This window comes from Cornus florida, unplaced genomic scaffold, assembly GCF_030987335.1.
Source record: "Cornus florida cultivar Cherokee Brave unplaced genomic scaffold, ASM3098733v1 CherokeeBrave_3.0.0_Hap2_Chr01, whole genome shotgun sequence".
Lineage (NCBI taxonomy): Eukaryota > Viridiplantae > Streptophyta > Magnoliopsida > Cornales > Cornaceae > Cornus > Cornus florida.
Window position 1 is genome coordinate 44723868 of NW_026775571.1, and position 15759 is coordinate 44739626.

At 35.8% G+C, this 15759-nt stretch overlaps 1 protein-coding gene across 1 annotated transcript; it reads left to right on the forward strand.

Moving 5' to 3' along the window:
- The first annotated feature begins 13281 nt into the window (after positions 1-13281).
- Positions 13282-14237, forward strand: LOC132295386 (uncharacterized). The gene is made up of 2 exons (XM_059793679.1): positions 13282-13993; positions 14036-14237. The coding sequence occupies exons 1-2, from the start codon at positions 13525-13527 to the stop codon at positions 14224-14226; spliced, it is 660 nt and encodes a 219-aa protein (XP_059649662.1). The 5' UTR covers positions 13282-13524; the 3' UTR covers positions 14227-14237.
- Positions 14238-15759: the final 1522 nt, after the last annotated feature.

Consider the following 15759-nt stretch of genomic DNA (forward strand, 5'->3'; position numbering starts at 1 on the left):
TTCTTTCATTTTCAACAAGATTTACAAACTTAATGAAGTGTGTTATAGCCTCAGACTTTTCTTTCAGAAAGTAAACCCACACCATTCTACTAAAATCATCAATGAGCAGTATAAAGTACTTACTTCCTCCAATGCTTATAGTTCTGGTAGGACCACAGAGATCCATATGTATCAGATCAAGAGCTCTGGATGTGTTGATTTCTTTGGAAGGAAATGACACTTTAGTTTGTTTTCCTTGATGACATGCTTTGCATAGATGATTATCACTGAACTTTAAGTCAGGTAGACCTTTCATAGCTTTCAATTTCAGGATTTTGATTAGATTCTTAGAGTGAAGATAACCTAGTCTCTTGTGCCACAGTATAGCTTTATATAGAAAGGTCAAATTGCTGTAAGTAGCTTCTTCTGAGACTGTGTACACATTTCCAGAGGATCCACAGGCTGAGAATAAGACTTTTTCAGATTCAGTATCAACCACATTGCATCTTTCTTTATCAAAACAGACTTTCTTCCCATTGTCACATAGTTGGCTTACACTTAGGAGATTATGTTTGAGGCCTTCAACAAGTAATACCTCTTTGATCTTAGGTAGTTCATTAGACTTACTCATAGTGCCAATACCAATAATCTTAGCCTTTTGATTGTCTCCAAAGATGACATTTCCTCTATCAAAGTTCTTAAGTGAAACAAACTTGGAACCATTGCCTGTCATGTGTCTCGAGTAGCCACTATCAACATACCATTTTTCATTTGAGTTACCAGCTTTGAAAGTAGTATACACCAACATACTCACAGCATTCATTCTCTTTGGTATCCACATCATTTTAGACTTCACAAGAAATCTGTTATCCTTAACTTTCTGAACTGGAATTATGTCTGACTTCTTTACATAAATTTTGGTAACTTTGTAATTCCTGAAGGTTGATGTAATAAAATCACTTTCATTTAACTTTGACTTATTGCAGAAGTTGTCAAATGAATCATGCTTTATTCTTGAGGGTTTTATGATTGGAAATCTTGCATACACTTCTCCTGAAGATGCCTTAACAAACACAGTGTGATTTTGTTTTACTTTAGTTGCAGTGTCACAGATGTAACCAATTCCAGTCTTCCCAATTTGCTCTGTGGATTGCTTCCAAATCTCAGCCATTTTCAAAGACCTTTCTTCAAGAATTAGTGAGAGCTCTTCTCTGTATCTCTTGGTTGACCATTCAGTGTTGGATTGAGACTTCTTTAGACTAAAGAAAATAAGAGAAATTGAACTTAAGGTAGACAGCTTAAGTTTGAAATGTTTAACAAGAAGCTGTTTGGATTTTTGTAACTCAGAGCTAAAAGCTTTCAGCTGAGACTTTTGTTGGTTGCACTTCACAGCAAGTCTCTCACATTCTTCAAGTATTTCTTCAATCTTTGAGTCACTGTTTTCACTATCTTCTTCAACTTCAGTTGCTTTCTGTGGTGTTTCAAGAGTAGCCATAAACAAACACTCATCTTCTTTTGATTCCTTAGGTTTGTCTTCTTCAGAAATAGAATCCCAATCTGAGAAGAGAGCCTTTCTTCTAAATCTTCCCTTGAGATTTCCCCCTTCTTTCTTCCTCAGATTCTACCTTTTTGAAGTTGGACAACTTGAGACATAATGACCAGGCTTGCCACATCCATAACAGGTTAGATTTTGAGATTAACTTTTCTTCTTAAACCTAAATTTCTTGAACTTCTTAGACAGATAGGCCACTTCATCCTCTTCAAGATCATCTTCCTCAGACTTTAGATCAGATTCATCAGTAACTTCTTTGACTTTAGGTGCAGCTTCTCTTATTTGAATAGTTGGAGTTCCAATTCTCATTTCATAGGCTGTAAGAGAAGCTTGTAGATCATCAATCTTCATTTGAGAAAGGTCTTTATCCTCAAGAATTGTAACCTTTGCATTGAATCTAAGAGTAAGAGACTTGAGAATTTTCTTGCAAACATTTGAGTCTTTAATGTCTTCACCAAGGGATTTCATATTGTTGACAATGTCATTAATCCTAAACAAATACTCAGCTACAGTTTCCCTTTCCTCCATCTTACAAGCTTCATATTGAACTTTGTAGAGCTGAATCTTGTTTTCTTTAATGACAGTACTTCCTTCATGGGCAGCCTAAAGAGAGTCCCACATTTCTTTAGCAGACTTGCAATTCTTGACTCTAGTGAACTCTTGTTGCTTTAAAGCACAGTAAAGGACATGTTTAGCTTTACCATCATTAGCCATAACAATTTTATCAGCTTCAGAGGGATTTTCAGGATTAAGAACCACAATTCCATTCACTGTAGCATGCCAGACATCATAGGAGTGAGACATTAAGAATGCTTCCATTCTGATTTTCCATGAATCATAGTTCACACCACTGAACCCTGGAGCTTTGTTTGTAGCTTGGCCTTCATCCATTTCAAAGATCAACAGCAGGCTTGCTAAAACCCTACACAGCAGACCAAAGCTCTGATACCAATTGTTAGACCAAGAGGGGGGGGGGGTGAATTGGTCAAACCATTTTCAATTGAAGCTGGAAAATAGCATAAAACAAGTATAGACTGCAAAGCAACAGGTTTTATAAGGAAACCTTTCAATTAGGGCAAACCTTGGGTCTTGGCCTCAGCCAATGCAAGCATCCACTAGTTGTAAGTAAGCTGTTACACACTCAGCTGTCTCACACTCTGCACACACCCTTGTATCAGATGTAGACACTAGTTTTCACACACTTCACTTCACACACTAGCTAAACAAAGTGTATACAAACACTCCCCCTATCCTAGGCAACCATGCTAGGACCAAACAAGCTCTTTAAGCTCACCAAATACATTATAACAAATGTAAAACAATAATCACAGATCCTCTCTTCAATTGAAATGAAACTGATAACTCAAAATTTTAATTTACCACTTCATAACACCAATTTTCAGCACTTATGTCTTGAGGGGTAAAAAGAGAATTTCCTCTCGAGATTAATTCAATAGCTTCATACTCAGTCTTCATTCACTGTAGTACTCATGTTCATGACTTTTAATCATTGAAGTGCAGCATGAGTTTAGCATATAGAACCAATATTACCCTTGTTTCAGCAAAAACACATTATATGACTAAGGGTTAAGAACTGAAAAATGATGCAGACCAAATTTCTATCACAAATCCAACTTCAACATGCAAGATTCATCAAAATACACTTGCTAGAGGATTAAAAGCTTATCATACAGCAAGTCATAATCAATCAGTGCTTGAATCCATGAAAAACTCAGAAAATTAAGTTTAACAGATGAGCTCACTATCCATTTTGGATTTCAACAATATTTCAGTACTGAGCAAGTGTAAAAAGCTGATTGATACCTGTGTCAACTCTCAGAATAGACCTCAGCACCTTGGAACTAAAATCCAATACTCAATTCAGCCCTTGCAACAGTGAAAAACAGCAGCAACAGCCTCTTTTCTTCTATAACTATCACATAGCTCGAATCAGTAAGTTTTTCTGACTTGAATCATCATCAAAAGCTTCAGACAAACTTATTCACTCAAGGCTCTCGAGTTAATGCAGGTTGCAGCTCAAAAAACACTTCTCTCTCACGAGGCTAAAAACCCTAAAAAGGCTATAACAACATATATATATATATATGGATTTTCAAAATGCACAGACCTTCATACACCCAAAGATTACACCTGTCACCTCAAGCCAATCATTGACACAATGCAATGCAGATATTTCCAAGAGCAAGAGCCAATCATAGAAGGCCACCTCAGCAGATTTGTCCTTATGCACACTAAAGTACACACATACACTACAATGCTACAAATTCCATTCAGCTCTAGACTTAGCCACCAAGAAATGCAATATTCTTGTATATTCACTTGCTCTGGGACCACTGGAGCATGACATACACATGAGCATATAGGAAAATTACCAAGATACCCTTGCAACAGATTTATATCTTCTCAGCTAAGAAAAAGTCCTAAGACTATATAAGTGACAATGCAGCTTCAATGAGATCACTCCAGTGCAATGTAGCATCCTGAACATACGTATCTATATTGAATACAGTTGAGAAATGACAATGCTACCCCTGGAACCATCTGAGACAACTTTATAAACAAAGTCCACACAAAATTCAGCAATTTAAGCAAGAACAGGCTAGTACATTGTGATGTATTTTCAGGACAGATATGAAGTATGAACCACTGATGTGAAAATGACCACATAACCCTTGAGTCTTATTTCAAGCAACATTAATAATGAAGAAACCACTGCTACACTGATTTTTGACATTAAAGAGGCAAACACTGCATAAAAGGACTTTATGACCAACACCTATTTGTAACCATAGCTTAAAAGCAACATTCTTTTTCCTAAGTAAATACCAAAGGCTTACCCCTTATCCTCCTTATACGCGGAATGCAAACCGTCTATCGCGGCTTTGCAAAGCAACTTATAATGTCACAGCCTAACTCCCATACTCTCTTGAATGTGAGATAAAATCACATCCTTGTTCTAATAAGAATTCCATCTGATTCCCAAACTCCTAAAGAGTACTTCTCAATTAACTCTTTAAGACATGATACGAAAATTCATACATCTGTAGATTGGTTCACACCAACGCTACCAGTATCTTTCACTATACTACGGGTGAATGAGAGAACCCTCGTGCAATCCTTTATCTTCAAGCTTCAATATCCCCTTTCTTGGAGACGCTGATATCTCCTCCCTTAGGATCCTCTTCAGAATCCTACTCTTCGCTTGTTTCCTTTTTGAGATCATCTGAAGTTGTGTTGGCCCCAACATGCAGTGACCCAACACCTATACCCTGATCCATTCTTGGCATATACTTTCTAAGTAATGCCAACCTTGGAACTAAACCTTTGATCCCAAGTTCTGCTTCTGGTAAAGAACTCGACAACCTACTCCTTTACTCCTTTGGGTCTATATCGCTTTTGCCTTGAACCCCATCCTCCTTCTACTGTCAACCATTTATGGAATATAATTGACATCAACTCCTCCGAACGAACCGTAAAGAGAGTACAACGAATCCTAATATGGCTCTAAGTTTTAAGAGATGCAACGTGGAAGTCATATAACGAAAACACTCATAAGGACACTAGAACCTGGAGTGCTCTGATACCAACTGTGATACCCCCGGAATTCTGGATGCGGGTTGGCCAGGCCCACGCCCGATTACCCGAGGATATCAAACCAATTAGCAATAAACAAACACAGAGTATAATTAAGGAAACAGGAATAAATAAAAATTTGCTGAAAAGAAACTAGAATGATAATCCAAATACTGAAACCTCAGAATAAAATTAAATTAATAAAGAATTATTCTGATACATCCAAATTCTCCATTTCTAATACAACTCAGGAATCCATCTGGTGGACCCCTAAAAACTCCAACACTAAAATCCTTAACTGAAGAACTCCACTGCTAAATCATGAAGAAGCTCCTACATCGTTGGAAGAATGAGAAGCCGTCTCTACTCAGCACGAACAAGATCTAAGACCTGGAATTGTCTGTTACCTAAAAAATAATAGTGGGTCAGGCCCACGAACAAGTTCTATCCTAACTATAATCCAAACAGAGACCCGATACGCAGATACATCCTAGATGTCTCAACCATATCTATATAGTCTGTAAATAGATATACATATATAACCACACTATAGGACTCTCACTAGGCTATACTGAGGGTCTCAACCTGAGTAGAAGGCAACGTGTAAAAACGCACCTGAGTGGGCATGGCTACCTAAGCCTAATAGGGTATACCTCAACCAATATAGCTAGCTACGCATCCTATTGCATATACGCTCCCTAATCGTCGACTATGAGACTCAAGCTCAGATCGCAGTACCATATTGTATATATATAAATTCCCATCTAAACCAATGTAGTGCTACTCAATAGTTCGTTGCCATGACACGACATAAAATTAGGATTTAAATGTTTTAATTAAATCCATATCCTTCCTATTAACAGAAAATATAAACAACCATCCAATATGTCATTCAACTATTTTAGTTGACAAGACATGAAACCATGTAGGATTTAACTGTTTTAGTTAATCCATTCCATATATATGAATGGGTAGGAATTAGCTTTGTGACCTAATCCATCCCTCCATATGACATCGTCCCATACCGGTGCATACATACGAATGATCCGTAAATGATGTAACATTATAAGCAGTACATCAAATAAAGTCCACAGAATTCATATAGTTGATAAACACAGAATTTAAACAAGTCATCAACTACAAATCCAGAATCCATCCATGTAATCAAACGAGACAAAGTTTACTAATTCGTCAAGTTAAATTCCAGCATCCATCCAGGTAATTGACAAAAAAATATACATTTATTTTTCAACTAATTCTAAGCCAACATCCAATTAGAGTGACATAACCTAAGTACTAGTTCAGCAATTTAAGTCCAAACCCTAATCCAAATAATTGTAGTGTAATGCTTAATACTACAGCCATTTAAAATTCCAAGCTTAAATCCATGCATTTGTAGAAAAGTATTAATACTTCAACAATTAACATCCAGGATATGCATAGATCAAATTTGTTAATTAAATGACCCTAGCATGCAACCACAACAAGAGTTACAAATGTATAAATACTCCGTTAAATTGCTAAACTAAAATAGGCAATTAAACTTCTTCCATTCGTTAACAACCTACACTGCTGTAGACCTTCCTATGATTAAATCCCTAAGTACAAGGACCTTAATTTATTAAAAATGGCTCTAGTATAGCATGATATAATATTTGGAATCCATGTTCTAACTCTTTTTAATTTATAGAGACAGTTTGCATAATTAAATCCTTTCGGTCCGCTAAGTCCGTAAACTGCCTGTGACTTGCCTTAGACTTTCCCACCGTTTAAAACATCTGCTCATACATAAATTTATACATCCTAGGGCTTTAATATTCCACGGATCAGTGTTTAAAACCATCACAGTAGCCCAAACACAGTTCAGAAAACCCTTTTCGACCCAAACATTGCACAAACTGCTTCAGTAAACTCAAAGGATCACAGAGCCTGCTCTTAGAATCAAAGAGTAGGCTCTAACCTGCCTAGAGCCGGCTCTCCCACAAGGGGGAGCCGGCTCTCCTTGCCTAGAGCCGGCTATCTCCATGGGAGAGCCGACTCTCTCCCTTTTGAGAGCCTCGTGTTGTTCCTTCGCCGTTTCCGACGATCTGCTCCATCTTCGACCCTTTCCAACCTCTCTGTTGCTTCTTAAATCTGGTTTTAAGAGTCCTAAAAACATCCAATAACATCCCTAGGCCTTGTTCACAATAATTCAATTCCATTATAGTGTTTAAAAACCTTAACCGATTAAACATGCTTCGACTCTAAACTGGAAACCAGAGGTACAAGAACTATAACAGATTTAATTCCACATATATATCTGATATAACATATAACAAGCATGTATAATTTAATTAATGATCAATTAAAACCCTACAGACAGTCTAAGGATACACAGAACATAAGCAACGGGAGAGAGAAAGGAAAGAACTTGCCTGAAATTTTAGATCTGAAACTCTAATTCCACCGTTTCTGAATGTGCCATTACTGTTTTAGACTACAGTTCCACCTCTGTTTCTCTTGGTTCCACCTATGAGTAACTTCTCCTTCCTCCTCCATGGTCCAACCTAGCTTTCCCCTCCTTGACAGACCTTTACGATGCTTTGTTTTTCCAACCCCTAACCAACGTGATCATTGTATTTATAGACGTAACACACTAAACCCTAATCCTTGTTTAATTAGAGCCACAGCCCTAACATAAACCTTAGTCGGCTCATATAATAACCTAGGTTATAATATACACAACTGCCTATAGTGAATAGTTTTCCAAAGCTATAACTGTAACTTAAATATACTACCCTGACTTTAACCTTACAGGAATCCTATTAAAACAGTGAATTAAATTAAAACAAATAAACACGTAAGCCAATGAATTAAATAAAACACAATACTAATAAATTAAAACAATTAAACAAGAGATCCAATTAATTAAATAATACAAAACACTGCATTTAAACAATTAATTAAAAACACTTAAACACACACAAACAACTAAAATACAATAAAATAAAATAATTAATTGCCAATTATATTCTTTTGAAACTAGGGGTATTGCATCCCTGATTTTAGTTAGTTTTTCTAGTGGGGAAATCATGCGTTTAGGTTGCTTTGAGGTAGTTTCTTCTTGTGTAAATGGATCAATATATACGCTGGACCACCATTTGGCATATGCTTTCATAACTGAGGACTTCTGGTGGCTGGAGGTTGAGGGAAGCAACGCATCACAACCAGAAGAATAATGAACAGATGATTTCCAATGCTTTAAAAACTCCTCTAAGGTGCAACTATGAAAGTCATTCTTTAATTTTCCAGGAATATCTTGGTGGTACCCAAATTGTTGGCTAAATCTATGTGGACTATATGGCTCAATGATGAGATAGTCATTTTGGCGCAGTGTCAAATAACATGATCGAAGACTGATTAGGGTGTCAGAGTCAGCCTTTATCATCTCACCATTATCCACAATGAGTCGCTGTTTTGAAGATCTTTTAACCATATGAGTTAAGTTTATTCCTTTACATAATTTGAATAAATTTTGTGTTTTAAAATCATCAAAGTATCTTGCTCCTCCTTCGCCTGCATATAATGTCATTCTAGGCCAATAATTGATATTAGGAACGGTGAAATTAGTTCTGAAATATTCACTTAACCAGCCAAATACATAGTGTATAGGAAATATTGCAGAGCAGCTTCCAGGAGCTGGTGAGGAAACAATCTCATTTAAGCCTCTGCAAATACTGGCCAAAACCGGGATGGAAAGACAACTATTACAGCTATCTGCTAACATGCTCGTAACCTTGAAAGTCCCAGGACGAATCATGTTGCCAGGGTGTGCAGGCAAGGCAAATTTATAGAGACAACATGCTAAAAAAAATAGCTAGATAAGTGGTGTCTCTTGATGCTTCATCTACACCAAGGTTGATAAATACTTCCTTCTCTTTGGCGGACATCGGCCGGACAAGAGGGATCACACCAGATGGGTTTTAAGTCCTCGTAGGGCGATGAACTTTATTTTTTGTTGTTCTCTTTGAAGGTTTGACATGTCTTGATGCACCTTTAAACCAAAAATTAATCTAGTCAGATATCTTTACGTTCTGATCTCCTTTATACTTCTTGGAAAGTCTGTGGAAGGCCAAAAATAGGTGTTGACAACTCAAGGGGAGAGAATTTTTGTTGTTGCCGGCTCTTGAGAGTTCATCTACGCAAGGAATAACTTCATCATAAATTGTTCCTTGATGAGGGAGACCGCCTAGCATATACAAATCTCGAAGAGAAATTGATAGCTCGCCAATAGAACAATGAAAAGTATTAGTGGCTAGGCACCAACATTCAAGGAATGCTTTGAATACATCTTCATGACGATTATAAGAAAATAGAGAGGCGAATAGAGCACCATATAGTTGTTGTTTTGATAGAAAGTCATGGAAACGCGCCAAGACATCTTCTAACCACTCCCAATATAGTTCGGTGTATGGCAATTCAACGAAAATTTTATAGGGAATACTCTATGATATTTCTTTCGCCTGAACATTGAAACCCAAGAGTGAAAACTGGTTTTTCTCAACAACTCTCTCATGAAGTGAAGAATTTAGTATCAAGACTTTAGAGACAATAGATTCTTCATTAATCTGATCAAGACCAACGTTGGTGAATTCGCATATGGCCATGCATAACCAATGAGATGAACAAATTTTATTGTCAGGATCAGGCACTTGAATAGCATTGCGACCAAAAAGTGAGTCATATACACTTAATGTCGTTCCTTGAACTCGTTGACTATTTTCGCTCTCTAAGATAGTCATCATTTTTTTTGCGAAACATTTGAACACCACCATGATGGAATAATAAAGCTCGATTGGTGTTGTCTAGAAGGAGGATTTCAAGTTCTGCTATGAAAAAAAAAAAAAAAAAAACTTCCAGGAAGCGTGAAAAAAAAAATAAAAATAAAAAAGAGCTTCCAGGAAGCGTGGAAAAAAAAAGAAGAAGAAGAAGAAGAAGAAAAAGAGAAGAAGAAAAAGAAAAGGCAAAAAAGAAAAGAAGAAGAAGAAAAATAAAAGAAAAGAACAGTCATACCTATGTGTTTTAGCAGATCCCGCAATCCAACACAATCTTCAGAAGCTGTAATCTTACAAGTCCTTCAGAGCCGATTGAAATTGATGTCAAACCCTATGACTTGGGTGGTATATATAGGCAAGGGATTTATATAAATTGGAAAGTAAAATTCCAGTCCAAAGTTGGATTGGAAAGCAAAAAAAAAAAAAAAAAAAAAAATTGAAAGTTGGATACTTCAAGTCCCACTTGAAAAATGAGACAAGTCTTGTTAAGTTTGGGACTTGAAGTGGGGGCAATTTGTAGACACTAAAATTTTAGTGGATTTTGATTTGGATAAATGGACCCTTTAAATATGGGCCTAATGTTTAATTAAGTTATTTAATTGGCCCAAGTTTGATCCACTTAAATTATTTAATTAAGCCCGGTCCAGATGGTTAAATAAAAAAGAATAATTATTCCTAATAAAATATATTTGGAATAATTATTTTTAAGAATAATTATCATAATATAACCAGTCCAGCCCAGTTATGATATTTTCCTTATCAGAAAGGACACGTGTCATCATCCTATGGATCTAAGAAGCCTATAAATATACGCCTGGAGGAAGGGAGCAGGGGACATAAAGTTAGAATTCAGAAATCTAGAATTCTAGAGAGAAATACAGAAACTCTTATCCCCAACATCCAAACCCAAAAGCAAAGAACACCAAGCACATCAAATCATGTTGTTCTTCGTCAAATTCCACGGTGATCAACAACAAGCACAGCCAAAGACGTGCCATTCTTCATCAAATTTTATGGTGATTCAAGAACAAGTTCATGCAGCCCTTGGATCCAACCAATCAACAAAAAAAAGGAGATTTATCAGAGGATCAGTTCTTTCTTTTGTAAAGAATATTACAGAGGATTGTACCTCAATTTATCAAATTAATAAAATTATATTATTTGCTTCATATTTTGTTTCTATTGCAGACTTACAAAGTTTGTGTGTACAATCCTCAGCTATATTGTATTACATTACAGGCCATTTGATATAGTCTAGTTTCCAAAACTCTTCTAATAGATAAAAAAAGACCGAAGTGAAAGAAATACACATGAACATATATATATATGGTCCAATAATAATTTTTATATATTACAACTTACTATAATCAAAATACATATATATATAAATTAATGTTTAAATGAACTGATCTTGGAGGAGGTAGAGCATAGAGAGCATATGCGCACAAATAGAAAATAGAGAGCAAAAATAGGTTTGATTGGATCAAAGGAATGCAAAAGCCTTTTTCTAGGCAGATGGGGTATAACGGTCATATTGGAGGGTCCTTTAGGGATTAATAAAAAATGTGTCAATCATGTCCATCACAATAATGAAAGAAAGTGGCTGGAGGTAAAATGTAAGGGGGCAAATTGTTTACTTTTGAAACTATAAAGACTGACTCGTTCACTTTTATATGTCAAGGAGGGTTTTTGGCACTTTAGTAGTGTTTAAGAATTGTGGCTCATATTCCTTGGCTTCTATTTTAAAGTTAATTTATATAGAAATTTATTGTACGGTACGCCTCAAAGTAAGGCAAGTTTTTGCCACGAAGGAATTATAATTCTTATTCATGAAAGAATTAGGTTTTGGGGTATAAATAAACACATAGGTTATTGTTAAGAGGTATGATTGAAGACATATGATTGAAGACATGTAAACCGTAAGATAGACTCGTGAGGGAGTGAGTGGTGCGTAATATAGTGGAATATCAAAAACCATGTAAATCTTATGTTGTGCAATGCTTTGTAAATGCTTTATTATTTTGGTTAGATCTTTATGTGGTCTTTTGTGTTCGATTGCTTTATGGAAGAGTGAGATCGGTCGTACTTAAGTTGAACCGGTCTCACTTGCTTCGTACTATTGCATGATTGTTGCCCCTTTCTTCTAACTCTAAACGAGAACAAGTTTAATTGAAGGGGATTACACTTTTAAGATCGATAAAGGGATTATCCTCACTGCGATTGATAAGTTTGCTTGATAAGTGAACTAACTAGAAATGCTCATTCGTAATTTTATACATACGAACCAAATTCAATAAAAATTGAGCTTAACACGACCATGAGATAAAGCTCGTTTCGTTTTATTAGATTATCTGACTTGGTGCACTTGAACTTGCTAAATCATGACCAGCTATTTGAACTTGTCACAATCGCAAGCCAAACCAATCTAACATCTGAGTTGAGCCTACAACAAGCAAGCCAAGCCCAAACAATTTAAATTTCAGTCTTGTCTACGTTTCGTTTGTACCCTTCACTAGTTATGAAGATCTTTTTCAAGTAAAGAGTTATGAACAACTTTTTTTTAAGAAAACAGGAAGTGTTTGGTCATATTGTGAAATAAACAAAAACGTAAGGAAACTACTCTAATTCATGGCAGCAGTCGCGGACAAGTTGTGTAACAAATTCGAACACGTATTAGTATATAATGTAACACAATTTTATTATGGCAGTCATAAATTTTTTTTCAACTCGCACATCAATTTCAAAATAAAATGATATGCTACTTCTTAAAACATAAATCAATAATAATGTGTTTTTAGTGAATTTTATTGAATTTTTTAAGACTATTTAGCACAAGTAATAAACCTATATATGAATTTTAAGTCGTTGTTATTAAAAAGGCTAAATAATTATAATTGTTAGTAAATTAATGAATTAAAATAGATTTTTTTAGTATGGAATAAATGAAGTCATTTAATATGTGAGAATAAAAAAAATCTAAAAATTAAAATTATATATATATATATAAAATAAAATATAAAATTACCAAGATAATTATGAATCATAACATATGTAACATGCATATAACCCAAAAAATAAATAAAAAATAAATTATCATCTGTGAGTGAAACTTACAAAAACCGGAACATAAATTTTTTTGAAATTAAGATTATCTGCGAAGCATATATTTGTTGAATAAAGCAATTTTTTACCTGATGTATTATGAGACATGATTATATTTAAACACTATAAATCTTATATATTTAAGTGAATCTGAGAACATATTATAATGTAGATATGAACAATAATTGCATGCCTACAGCGTATCCCACACCCCACTTATTATGACATTCTTTATGGGCATTAGGTATCATGGGGCTCAGTTTGGAAAATGTCGGGGACGAACTTGGCACTAAACCGGATAATCGGTGAGACCAAACTGTTATATTATTGTTATTGTTATTATTATTATTATTATTATTTATTTATTTATTTATTTTTATTATTATTATTATTATTTATTATTTTTTTTTTTTTTTGGTGGTTTACACAGGTCCCCCACTATAAATAAAGCATCTCATTTCCATTATAAAGCATATAAATCTCATGAACCCCTTTACGTACATTGAACCAACTTCAAGTCCCCGGATCTCTTTTTCAACCGATTTTTTTGATGAAGAAGATTTCATCTCCATAAAGTTGAGCTCCCAGACTGAAAGAGAGCACGAAAAGGCGCCAGAGAAAACGTGTAACAATGAATTTGAGTTCGTCTGTAGCAATTTTACTAGCCAAACGGCGATAAGGACTGCCGATGAGCTATTTTCCCAAGGGAAGTTGCTTCCTTTTCGCCAAACACAGCATTCAGAGAAACCAAACAAGACGAGTCTTAAAATGGGAGGAGTGGAAGAGAAGGAGGTGAAAAAGGAGGAGAGTAAGGTGAGTTGGTTTATGGATGATGATCCATCTCCTAGGCCTCCTAAGTGCACTGTTCTATGGAAAGAGTTACTGAGGTTGAAGAAACAACGCGCTTCTTCTTCTTCTTTATCGCCGCCATCTTCCTCTTCCTCGTCATCACGTTCTTCGAACTCAAAAGGCGATTTGGCTCCCATTGATGTAGGGAAAGAAGCATCCGGAAGGAGAGAGAAGCATGTCAATAGGATAAAGAATGGGTTGGTGGATAGGACAAGAACAAGATCAGCCACTGTAAGAATAAGGCCTTTGATTAATATGCCCTTTTGCACACAGGGGAAGAAGAATGCTTTGCCTCCTTTGTTTTCCCTTAAGAAAGGAAGACTAGAGGGGTCATGAGATGATGAGAAGGAAGTGGCAACTATTCTTTTGTTATTGTTATTATTTAGTAATTAATAGAGATATATATATATATATATATATATATATATATATATATATATATTGTAAATTTCCTTTCTTTGTTTCTATGTATAGGAGAATATTGCTCATGTGTGTGACTACTTACAATATAAATGATGACTTTTATTTTTGTTGGATGCCATCAACTGCCAGTTCATTTAGGTTGTGATTACATTTTTTTTTTTTTTTTTTTTTTTTTTTCTAAAACTACTTCATCTAGTTTTCTTTTTGGTTAATGGTAAGCTTTAATAAATGAAAAATAAGAATGTACAAGAGATAGTCCACACAGGACACTACAAGCCCAAAGCAACCAAGAATACACAACAACTAACTATAACACATACATAATCAAACACATCTACTTAACCACACAACCAACAGTACCAATCCCAAGCAATAATCCACTTCCTGTATCAGAGAACCATAGTACCAGATAGCAAACCACTGTTAATCAGTGAGACACCAGGTCTGTCCTCCAGCAAAGGAGCATCCCTGCATGAACAATTGGAGTAAGTCTTCTTGATCTCCAAGTAGTCTAAGTTCACCACCATTCCTCAGCTTCAGAGATGCAAGCTTGGCTCTTATACAGCTTTTGATGAGACAGATAATGTGTTGAGAAGATGCAGATCTGTTCCCAAAAGCCCTTGCATTCCTCTCCAACCAATAAAATAAATTTCAGCATTGAGGCCGGAGAAGCTTGTGGATATTGTACTTCTTTGAGTTCCATGTGGCAGGACACCAATTGATGAAATCACCCCAACTGTTAGGCAATATATAGAAACCTGCTACTTGCTTAATGAACTTCCAAATATGAGCACTGAAGCTGCACTTGAAGAAAAGGTGGTCCGGTGATTCATTAGTACCAGAGAGGTAAAGAAAGCATGTATTAACATAAGACTTTTGTTCCTCACTGGCTTTGAATCTAGTGTATACAATTTGCCTCTACATGCAAGCCAAGTAATCACACTCTGCTTGGGAATGTTGATCTTGAACCAAACTAGATGAGACCATGCAAATGAAATTGAGGGTGAAGTGAGGTACTTGATGGCATGATATAGTGAAAACTGGTTGGTAGGGCCTGGAATCCATATCACAACGTCATTCTCAGCAATAGCTAGAGGAAGAACTTGCAACTAAGAGATGAACACTTGTGAATGGCAGAATGGTAAATGCTATAATGATGGTGGAATCACCCATTGATTAGCGGAAATTAGGCTATCAATTGTGATACATGGATCCAGTTGAAGAATTTCCACATCAGATAGGTTGAGTTATGAACATAATGGCCCATCTGGCAACCAATAATCTAGTCACATCATGGTGTCAATGCCTGCCCCTACTCTATTCTTGATCAGTCTTCTGGCCATACCTCTCAACTTGAGCAACCTCCTCCAAAGTCCAAAACTTAAAGCAGAAGCCTTAATAGTCCATAGAGACTTTTGCCTTAATAAGATATCTATGAGTGCTAGC